At 41.5% G+C, this 11,190-nt stretch overlaps 2 protein-coding genes across 2 annotated transcripts; one reads left to right on the top strand and one right to left on the bottom strand.

Moving 5' to 3' along the window:
* Nucleotides 1-275: 275 nt before the first annotated feature.
* Nucleotides 276-8,203, top strand: dnaaf4 (dynein axonemal assembly factor 4). The gene is made up of 9 exons (XM_062963400.1): nucleotides 276-498; nucleotides 1,733-1,880; nucleotides 2,060-2,193; nucleotides 2,630-2,828; nucleotides 4,033-4,178; nucleotides 6,291-6,400; nucleotides 6,487-6,640; nucleotides 6,947-7,052; nucleotides 7,909-8,203. Exons 1-9 carry the CDS (start codon nucleotides 373-375, stop codon nucleotides 8,007-8,009), a joined length of 1,224 nt encoding a protein of 407 aa, XP_062819470.1. The 5' UTR covers nucleotides 276-372; the 3' UTR covers nucleotides 8,010-8,203.
* A 1,231-nt stretch (nucleotides 8,204-9,434) lies between these two features.
* Nucleotides 9,435-10,998, bottom strand: pierce2 (piercer of microtubule wall 2). The gene is made up of 2 exons (XM_062963404.1): nucleotides 10,901-10,998; nucleotides 9,435-9,828 (listed from the first exon to the last, which is right to left on the bottom strand). The coding sequence occupies exons 1-2, from the start codon at nucleotides 10,906-10,908 to the stop codon at nucleotides 9,486-9,488; spliced, it is 351 nt and encodes a 116-aa protein (XP_062819474.1). The 5' UTR covers nucleotides 10,909-10,998; the 3' UTR covers nucleotides 9,435-9,485.
* Nucleotides 10,999-11,190: the final 192 nt, after the last annotated feature.

The following is an 11,190-nucleotide window of genomic DNA, read 5'->3' as shown; positions in this document are numbered from 1 at the left end:
CTATGTATATATTATTTTATTAGGCTCTATTATTGTTGTTATTATTACGTATTATTAAGCCTCTTCTGATGGTATCTGGTTGAGATGAAGCAGAAGCAACTCCAACACGAGGGAAGGAGGGAGTGGCTAGGCCTCTGCCGTGTGGCAGGCTGGGAGTTGTAGTCTTTCTGGGGAGCCGGGCGCTTTTGTCTAGAAGCGTCCGTCTCCCAGAAAGACTACGACTCCCAGCCTGCCTCGCGGCAGGGGAGGCCTCAGAGCTCGCCTCTGGCATGCGCGCGCCGCCCCGGGCCGCTTCCTGGAAACCGTTGCTCGGCAACCGCGGGGCCCTTAGCAACGTCGCCGTTTGAGAAGCCCTTTTCTCGCTTTGGGACCATGCCGGTGTGGGTGCGCGACTACAGCTGGGAGCAGACGCCTGAAGCGGTTTATTTGACGGTCCCCGTCCGGAAGGGCGGCCGCCTCCGAGCCTCCGACGTCTTCTGCTCCGGACAGTTAGTCAAGGTCAGCGAATAATTATTATTACTATTATTATTATAATTATACATATTTCTGGGTAAATTCTGAACTGGGTTCCTGTGAGTTTTCCGGGCTGCCTGGCCATGTTCCAGAAGCATTCTTTCCTGACGTTTTGCCCACATTTAGGGGAAAGAAAGAACTCTTGTCCGTTGGAGGCCAGTGTGAATGTTGCCATTGGCCAGCTTGATTAGCATTGAATGGCCTTGCAGCTGCGAAGCCTGGTTGCTTCCCGCCTGAGGGGAATCCTTTGTTAGCTGGCCCTGATTGCTTCCTGTGTGAAATTCCCCAGTTTTCTGAACAGAGGAACTGTCTCTATGAGGAGGAAGGCTGGATAGAAATAAAGTCAGTAAATAATAATAATAACAACAACAACAACGGGAGAAATAAAGTTAATAATAATAATACATATATATGTTATGTTGTTTATACTTATTGTTATACTGTTTTAAATTATTGTTTTTAAATACTGTTGTATCTAAATCTATGTTGTTGTTTTTGGGCTCGTCCCTGTGTAAGCCGCCCCGAGTCCCTTCGGGGAGATGGTGGCGGGATATAAGAATAAAGTTTATATTATAGCCTTTATTTTTATCCCACCTTCCTCTGGGATATAAGAATAAAGTTATTATTATTATTATTATATCCCTAGGTGAGCTCTCCTCATTATTATTATTATTATTATATATCCACAGGTGAGCTCTCCTCCTCCATTATTATTATTATTATTATTATTAGTTATTGTTATTATTATATATCCCTAGATGAGCTCTCCTCCATTATAATATTATTATTATTATTATTATTATTATTATTATTATTATTTCCCTAGGTGAGCTCTCCTATTTTTTTATTATTATTATTATTATTATTATTATTATTATTATTATATATCCCCAGGTGAGCTCTCCTCCATTATTATTATTATTATTATTATTATTGGTTGTTATTGTTATTGTTGTTATTATATATCCCCAGGTGAGCTCTCCTCCATAATTTTTATTATTATTATATATCCCTAGGTGAGCTCTCCTTCATCATCATTATTATTATTATTATATATCCCCAGGTGAGCTCTCCTCCATTATTATTATTATTATTATTATTATTATTATTATTATTATTATTATTATTATATATCCCTAGGTGAGCTCTCCTCCTCCTCCGCCTCTATGGCTATAATATAATATAATTATTATAATAATGATGATTATTGTCTTTGCAGGTGAGCTCCCCTCCGTTCCTCTTCGAGGCCTTACTCTGGGCGCCCATCGACAATGCGCGAAGCACTGCCAAGGTGGAGGAGGGCTGTGTCTCCTTCACCCTCTACAAAAGGGAGCCCGGCCCCTGGGAGTCCCTTCTCATGGAGGGAGGTGAGTGGTCAAGCCTTTCATTGGTGCATTTGGCCCTCAGCGGAGGGAGGGGGGGACATCATCTTTCCTTGTGGCCGAGCAAATTCCTTCCTTCCTCTTTATTAATTATTTTTTTGTACAGCAATACTATTGACTATTGATACCTCAGTATGGTCAATCATATAATCCTTCCTTCCCAGGGGACAAAGCGGAGCGGCAGAGTGTCCGGGAAGAGGCAGTGCGCAAGGCCCAGGAAGAGGCCGCGGCCGAGGCCAAAGCCAAAGCGACTCGGAAGCGGGAGCGGGGCCACTTCACTCTGGATGCCACAATGAAGGTGAGCCAAGGCATAAATAATAATAATCATTTTATTTATTTATTTATTTACATCATTTATATTCCGCCCTTCTCACCCCGAAGGGGACTCAGGGCGGATCACATTACACATATTAGGCAAACATTCAATGCCTTTTTAACACAAGACAAAGACAAACAAACATAGCTCCGAGCGGGCCTCGAACTTATGACCTCCTGGTCAGTGACTCATTGCTCTCCCGTCTGCGCCACAGCCCCGGGCCATGACAATATTAATATTATTAATAATAGTATTTTATGTTACTATTTTATGTATTGTTATTATTATTGTCATTTGGTTTTTCTGTGAGTCAGTTCATCAGTAAAATATAGTCTGGTCCATGAGGTCACGAAGAGTCGGAGATGACTAAATGATTGAGCAGCTGCAATAAATACACGATCCTTGTCTGTCCAAACAGCTGGAAGAGGCAGAAAGGAAACGAATAGAAGATTGCAAAGAAGAGGAGCGAAGGAAAGCCAATGCGGAGATTGAGAGGTGGAAGAAGCAGAAGGAGAGGCTGAAGGAGGCTCGAGGAGAGCAAAAGACGCATCACGAAAAGAGGAAGAGCCCAGAGACAGGGAAAGCGAAGTCTTTCCATAGAAACAAGACGGACGGAGGTAAGTCAGTAAAAGTGTATTTGTATACTGCCCTACAAGGAGGTAGACATGGCTTCTCACTCCTTGACTGTCATGAAAAATGGGTTTCCCCTTTCCCTTTTTAAAAAAACTTCCCATTAAGTTATATATTTTGGTTATGAATTGACTAACAGAAACATCAAATAGTTATCGTACATAGTTATCCTACCAGTTGTTAGAAATTGTGGGGGCTGAAGTCCAAAACACCTGGAGGACTGAAGTTTGCCCATGCCTGCATTATATTATATTATTATTACTGGCTGTTAGGAATTGTGGCGGTTGAATAATTATACAGTAGAGTCTCACTTATCCAAGTCTCGCTTATCAAAGTTTCTGGATTATCCAATGCATTTTTGTAGTCAATGTTTTCAATTTATCGTGATATTTTGGTGCTAAATTCATAAATACAGTAATTACTACATAGCATTACTGCGTATTGAACTACTTTTTCTGCCAAATTTGTTGTCTAACATGATGTTTTGGTGCTTCATTTGTAAAATCATAACCTAATTTGATGTTTAATAGGCTTTTCCTTAATGCCTCCTTATTATCCAAGATACTCGCTTATTCATCATAATCATCATTCATCATTTAATTACTTATTAATCACCCTCCATCCAAGATGCTCTAGGCGATTTACAAGCTAAATTATCCAAGGTTCTGCCAGCCCGTTTAGCTTGGATAAGTGAGACTCTACTGTATTTTATTGTATGACACAGCAAATAAGATAGATATGCTGGATTTCGTATCACAAAATCACAAGTCGAACACTTCCCAAGTGTCTAGGACTGTGTGATGTATTATTATTATTATTATTATTATTATTATTATTATTATTATTATTGTATGACACAGCAAACAAGTAGGGTGGCCTTTTGCAGTTGGCAGATCATACTTTATTATTATTATTATTATTATTATTATTATTATTATTGGCTGTTAGGAATTGTAGGGAATAATAATAATAATAATAATAATAATAATAATAATAATAATAATTACTACTACTGGCTGTTAGGAATTGTGGGGACTGAAGTACATATATATTAAGTGATATTCATTATTATGGTGTCTTTGCTCCATACAGCCCGAAAATCTCACAGCAACCCAATAACAAGAATAATCGTAATTTTATTTCTTACCTGCCTCTCCTCATGGCTCTCTTCTCCACTTGTCTTTCCCGCAGGAATAAACTCAGGCAATATGTTTTTGGAGAAGCTGAAGGCAGAGGCCCTGCCTGCCCCGCGTCCGGCCGGGAGCATCGAGGTCGCCTTCACCCCTCGCGCCTTCCCCACGGCCAGCAGGGAGTCCCGCGCCCCCGAAGAAGAGGAGGTCAGCGGGCAGGGAAAAGCACCATCAAAGCACCCCGATAGATGACCATCCAACCTCAATAATAATAATAATAATAATAATAATAATAATAATAATAATAATAATAGTGTTGGAAGAGGCTGCATTGACCATCCAGTCCAATCCTTTTCTGCCTTCACCATTAAATCTCCTCCGACAGATGGCCATGCAACCTCAATGATAATAATAGTGTTGAAAGAGGCTGCATTGACCATCCAGTCCAATCCTTTTCTGCCTTCACCATTAAAGCTCCCCCGACAGATGGCCATCCAACCTCAATAATAATTAATAATAGTGTTGGAAGAGGCTGCATTGACCATTCAGTCCAATCCTTTTCTGCCTTCACCATTAAAGCTCCCCCGACAGATGGCCATCCAACCTCAATAATAATTAATAATAGTGTTGGAAGAGACTGCATTGACCAGCCAGTCCAATCCTTTTCTGCCTTCACCATTAAAGCTCCCCCGACAGATGGCCATCCAACCTCAATAATAATTAATAATAGTGTTGGAAGAGACTGCATTGACCAGCCAGTCCAATCCTTTTCTGCCTTCACCATTAAAGCTCCCCCAACAGATGGCCATCCAACCTCAATAATAATTAATAATAGTGTTGGAAGAGACTGCATTGACCATCCAGTCCAATCCTTTTCTGCCTTCACCATTAAAGCTCCCCCGACAGATGGCCATCCAACCTCAATAATAAATAATAATAGTGTTGGAAGAGACTGCATTGACCATCCAGTCCAATCCTTTTCTGCCTTCACCATTAAAGCTCCCCCGACAGATGGCCATCCAACCTCAATAATAATTAATAATAGTGTTGGAAGAGACTGCATTGACCATCCAGTCTAACCCTTTTCTGCCTTCACCATTAAAGCTCCCCCGACAGATGGCCATCCAACCTCAATAATAATTAATAATAGTGTTGGAAGAGGCTGCATTGACCATCCAGTCTAACCCTTTTCTGCCTTCACCATTAAAGCTCCCCCGACAGATGGCCATCCAACCTCAATAATAATTAATAATAGTGTTGGAAGAGACTGCATTGACCATCCAGTCTAACCCTTTTCTGCCTTCACCATTAAAGCTCCCCCGACAGATGGCCATCCAACCTCAATAATAATTAATAATAGTGTTGGAAGAGACTGCATTGACCATCCAGTCTAACCCTTTTCTGCCTTCACCATTAAAGCTCCCCCGACAGATGGCCATCCAACCTCAATAATAATTAATAATAGTGTTGGAAGAGACTGCATTGACCATCCAGTCTAACCCTTTTCTGCCTTCACCATTAAAGCTCCCCCGACAGATGGCCATCCAACCTCAATAATAATTAATAATAGTGTTGGAAGAGACTGCATTGACCATCCAGTCTAACCCTTTTGTGCCTTCACCATTAAAGCTCCCCCGACAGATGGCCATCCAACCTCAATAATAATTAATAATAGTGTTGGAAGAGACTGCATTGACCATCCAGTCCAATCCTTTTCTGCCTCCACCATTAAAGCTCCCCCGACAGATGGCCATCCAACCTCAATAATAATTAATAATAGTGTTGGAAGAGGCTGCATTGACCATCCAGTCCAATCCTTTTCTGCCTTCACCATTAAAGCTCCCCTGACAGATGGCCATCCAACCTCAATAATAATTAATAATAGTGTTGGAAGAGACTGCATTGACCAGCCAGTCCAATCCTTTTCTGCCTTCACCATTAAAGCTCCCCCGACAGATGGCCATCCAACCTCAATAATAAATAATAATAGTGTTGGAAGAGGCTGCATTGACCATCCAGTCCAATCCTTTTCTGCCTTCACCATTAAAGCTCCCCCGACAGATGGCCATCCAACCTCAATAATAATTAATAATAGTGTTGGAAGAGGCTGCATTGACCACCCAGTCCAACTCTTTTCTGCCTTCACCATTAAAGCTCTCCTGAAAGATGGCCATCCAACCTCAATAATAATTATTATAATAATCGAGTTGCATTGGTCATACATCCTCTCCCTCTTTCTTCCATCATCCTTTCACATCTTGGTCCTTCCTTTGGCCGTCTGTCTCCGAAATGACCGTTGCACCTCCCTCCCTTCCTCAGTGGCTGCGCAAGCAAGCAGAGGCCCGACGCATGATTGACGCCGACGCTGCAGAGATCGAGGATTTACGAGAAGAGGAGAAAGACCCCGACTGGCTGAAAGACAAGGGCAAGTGAGTTCCCAGGCCTCAGACGGAGTCCCTATGTGCTTCGGCTGGCAGCTAAGCCTTCTGTTTACGCAGCTTTTCTGTTCGTTTAGCAAAATGTTTGCAACGGGGAACTACCTGGCGGCGGTCAATGCTTACAATTTGGCGATTCGCATCAACAGCCGGATCCCGGTCTTGTACCTGAACAGAGCTGCCTCCCACCTGAGGCTGAGGAACCTGCACAAGGCCATCGAAGATGCCTCCAAGGTATGGGCTATTTACGTCTTCCTTAACAGATATTATAAAGCAAGCATGGGCCAACTTGGGCCCTCCTTCCTGTTGTTTTGGACTCCAACTCCCACCATTCCTGACAGCCTCAGGCCCCTTCCTTTTCCCCCTCAGCCGCTTAAGCGGCTGAGGGGGAAAAGGAAGGGGCCTGAGGCTGTCAGGAATGGTGGGAGTTGGAGTCCAAAACAACAGGAAGGAGGGCCCAAGTTGGCCCATGCCTGCTCTAAAGCCTTGAGCCTCAAGAACAAGCAGCACATTATTATTATTATTATTATTATTTTCAAGGCTTTGGATTTATTGACTCCTCCCGTCCCTGACAACGCAAAGGCCAGAGCGAAGGCTCACGTCCGGCGTGGGACGGCCTTCTGCGAACTGGAATTGTATGCCGAAGGTAAGGGGAATGTTACATTTCTCACGTATTTATTTATTTCCATCCCGCTTTTCTGCCCCATCGGGACTCATTAAAAAGCAAAGACGTCAATCCGCGATCCCGCGATCCCGTCATGAACACATTTCCATCTAATACAGCTGTAAAAACCACATCGAAGATTATTCAAAACTAAATTAAAAACACATTATTATTATTATTATTATTAGTAGTAGTAGTAGTAGTATTGAACACATTTCAATCTAATACAGCCGTAAAACCCACATCAAAGATTATTAAAATCTAAATTAAAAAACCACAATTACATTATTATTATTATTATTATTATTATTATTATTATTACTATTAGTAGTAGTAGTAGTAGTAGTAGTAGTAGTATTGAACACATTTCCATCTAATACAGCTGTAAAACCCACATCGAAGATTATTAAAATCTAAAATTTAAAAAACACAATATTATTATTATTATTATTGAACACATTTCCATCTAATACAGCTGTAAAACCCACATCGAAGATTATTAAAATCTAATTTAAAAACATTTATTATTATTATTATTATTATTATTATTATTATTATTAAACACATTTCCATCTAATACAGCTGTAAAACCCACATCAAAGATGATTAAAATCTAAATTAAAAAAGCACAATTATATTGTTGTTGTTGTTATTATTATTATTATTATGATGCCAAGAAGAGTGCAGCCATTTCTGGTCTTCGTAGGATTTCTGCTTGGGAAATCAGCAGCACTTTTTAGAGTAAAGATGCCTAGAAGTAGATGCACATTTTACTTCCGCAACACAGCGGTTCCCGGTGCTCTAGCATCACCATCTGTGTGTGCTGCGTTTCCCCTAGGCCTCCAAGATTACATGGCCGCGCTAAAAATCGAGCCTTCCAATAAAAATCTGGAGGAAGATGCGGAAAGGATTCGACACATAATTCAAGGGCAGGAGTGATTCTGGGGACGCGCCATGCTGACGGGGGTCCTCGGGGGGCCTTTCTCCTCGTTATAAGTGGCTCTTATGGCTCTCGTGAGGAGAGGAAGAGCTGGAACTGATTTCCAGAAATGATTCTCTGTAGAAAATATTTCCATTTTTTAATAATTTAATACTTTTCTCAATAAACAAAGTAGAGGAAATTCTCAGGAAAAGCTTGTGTTTCTCAGCTAGACTGTATTTCTTCAATTGGGCGTCTATGTCTGTCTGTATACGAGGGTTATCCAGAAAGTAGATTACGTTTTGGAATTAAAAATGAACAAAGTATAGGAGAAAACATTTACCATATGCAGTTGAAAGCCACACCCAAATACCACTTCTCAACATAGTCGTTCTAAAAGAACCTGACTGGTTCAGGAAATGGTCAGTCCTAATTAACAAAATAGATGGAGACGAAAGATACACCACCTTGAACCAGGCGTTCCACACAGTTAAAATGATACAACGATAATATATTGAATTGCTGTTCCAGGGGGGAGGGGAGTGGGGGTTACATTCCAAAGGATCGTTTAAAATGTCATTTAAGCATTACTTACTTTTGGTATTTTGTATATTGAAATAAGACATGCATCGCAAAATTTTTGTTAATTGTTGGAATGTAATAAAACAATTTTTTTAAAAAAACATAGTCGCCATTCAAATCTAGGCACTTCTCATAGCGATGAATGAGCTTGGCAACTCCTTCCTCACAAAACTCTGCCGCTTGCGTCCTCAACGCAGCGTTTTGGTGACGATGCGCAGCTGCGGGAAGGGGTGACCGGCTGGTTGAGGACGCATGAGGCAGAGTTTTGTGGGGAAGGAGTTGCCAAGCTCATTCATCACTATGCCTATTTATTTATTTATTTATTTATTTATTTCCATAATTTCTATCCTCACCCTTCTCACCCGAAGGGATTCAGGGCGGCTCACAATCTGGCAAAATTCAATGCCAATATACAATACAAAAAGATAAAACATAAGCAATTAAAACAATTAGATAATTTAACAAAATACAATAAATAAATTTAAAACCATACATTATAAAATACTTGAGCCATTAACCTTACATAACCGTACATAAACCTTAAGCCTGACCGAGTCGAGCCAACAGATGTGAATGCCTAGATTTGAATGGCGACTATGTTGAGAAGTGGTCTTTGGGTGTGGCTTTTCAACTGCATATGGTAAATGTTTTCTCCTATACTTTGTTCATTTTTAATTCCAAAACCTAATCTACTTTCTGGATAACCCTCGTATTTATCTTATATCAATCCACTCATCTATCCATCCTCTCTCTTTCTCTCTACCATCTTACCAGTCCATTTAAACTGTATCTATCACTGTGTCTTATCTCTATTTCTCTATCATGCACTCAATCCATTTATCACAGCACTGGACAGACGGACACACCTTGGAAGGCGCTTTATTGGGGCAAGGGGGTCGTCGAGTCCCTTTGGGTCACAGGACGTTGATGAGTTCTTTGTGGTCGATGACCCTGCCCCTCTCGACCCCGGTGTTGATGCCGTTGAGCTGGCTGCGCCCGCAGGCGGCCTGGTAGTCGGTGAAGGCGTTGCTCCGGGGCCAGAAGCGGCAGGGCGCCAAGGGGGAGGTGGGGGGCACCGCCCCGTAGTCCTCGGAGGTCTTCAGGTACATCAGGAGGTGGGGCTTCCCCAGCACGGGGCCCCCGCCCGTGGTCAGGCTCTTGGGGTCCAGGCCGCAGGAGGCAACCGGGTTCCCAGGGTTGGCGCACAGGAACGACCCCGACGCGGGGGTCTCTTCTGAAGACATGCCCAGACCCTGCCTGAAGGGAGGAAGGAAAGAAAGAAAGAAAGAATTATTATTATTATTATTATTATTATTATTATTATTATTATTATTATTATTTACATGTACATAGCAACACAGCACACATGCACATGGGGTCCAAGCGTCTGGGATCCATCTCTGAATATCAGGCTCTTCCCAAGGGCCTAGAATATCAGAAGTATTATTATTATCATTATTATTGACACAAAGACATAGTATGACACAGCAAACGAAATATATATGCTGATTATTATTATTTATTTATTTACATGTACGTAGCAACACAGCACACGTGCACATGGGGTCCAAGCGTCTGGGGTCTATCTCTGAATAGAAATCAGAGGTATATTATTATTATTATTATTATTATTATTATTATTATTATTATTATTGTATGACACAGCCAACAAGATAGATATGCTGGATTTCGTATCACAAAATCACAAGTCGAACACTTCCCAAGTGTCTAGGACTGTGTGATGTATTATTATTATTATTATTATTATTATTATTATTATTATTATTATTGTATGACACAGCAAACAAGATAGATGTGCTGGATTTCGTATCACAAAATCACAAGTCAAACACTTCCCAAGTGTCTAGGACTGTGTGATGTATTATTATTATTATTATTATTATTATTATTATTATTATTATTGACACAAAGACACAGTATGACACAGCAAACAAAATATATATGCTGATTAGTATTATTATTATTAACATGCACATGAGGTCCAAGTGTCTGGGCTTTGTCTCTGAACATCAGGCTTTTCCCAAGGACCTAGGATATTAGATGTATTATAGTATTATTAATATTATTAATTACATGTACATAACAGAGTACACATGCACATGAGGTCCAAGTGTCGGGTCCGTCTCAGAATATCAGGCTCTTCCCAAAGCCTGGGATATTAGAGGATTATTATTATTATTATTATATATTATTATGATTTACATGTACATGCACATGAGGTCCAAGTGTCTGGGGCCCATCTCTGAATATGAGGCAATTCCCAAGGGCCTGGGGTATTAAAGGTATTATTATTATTATTATTATTTACATGTACATAACACAGGACAGGACTGAGGGGGAAAGGAATGCTGGGAGTTGGAGTCCCAAACACCTGGAGGGAGGCAGGGAGGGCGGGCCCAATCTGGCCCTACCTGACGCAATCGGCCTGCTAATTGGCTGGCCTGCTTCCTCTCGGATGCCTCTCAATCTCCTCGGCGTCGCCTTGGCAACCGCCTCCCTGCCTTTGTCGACGCAGCGCGCCCGGCCGAGGCCACGCCCCCCTCGCGCCCGCTGCTTTGTGGGCGCTGTAGTCCCCGCGCGCCTCTCTCCGCGGCGCCC

This window comes from Anolis carolinensis, unplaced genomic scaffold, assembly GCF_035594765.1.
Source record: "Anolis carolinensis isolate JA03-04 unplaced genomic scaffold, rAnoCar3.1.pri scaffold_11, whole genome shotgun sequence".
Taxonomy (NCBI): domain Eukaryota; kingdom Metazoa; phylum Chordata; class Lepidosauria; order Squamata; family Dactyloidae; genus Anolis; species Anolis carolinensis.
Note: the sequence above shows the minus strand (reverse complement) of the source record. Positions and strands in the feature narration are given on the sequence as shown.

Excerpts from the sequence above, each read along its gene's own strand:
- dnaaf4 (XM_062963400.1), top strand. The coding sequence starts at position 373 with ATGCCGGTGTGGGTGCGCGACTACAGCTGGGAGCAGACGCCTGAAGCG. Across the intron at positions 499-1,732 it reads GCTCCGGACAGTTAGTCAAG|GTGAGCTCCCCTCCGTTCCT; the intron begins GTCAGCGAATAA and ends TTGTCTTTGCAG. Across the intron at positions 6,641-6,946 it reads CCATCGAAGATGCCTCCAAG|GCTTTGGATTTATTGACTCC; the intron begins GTATGGGCTATT and ends ATTATTTTCAAG.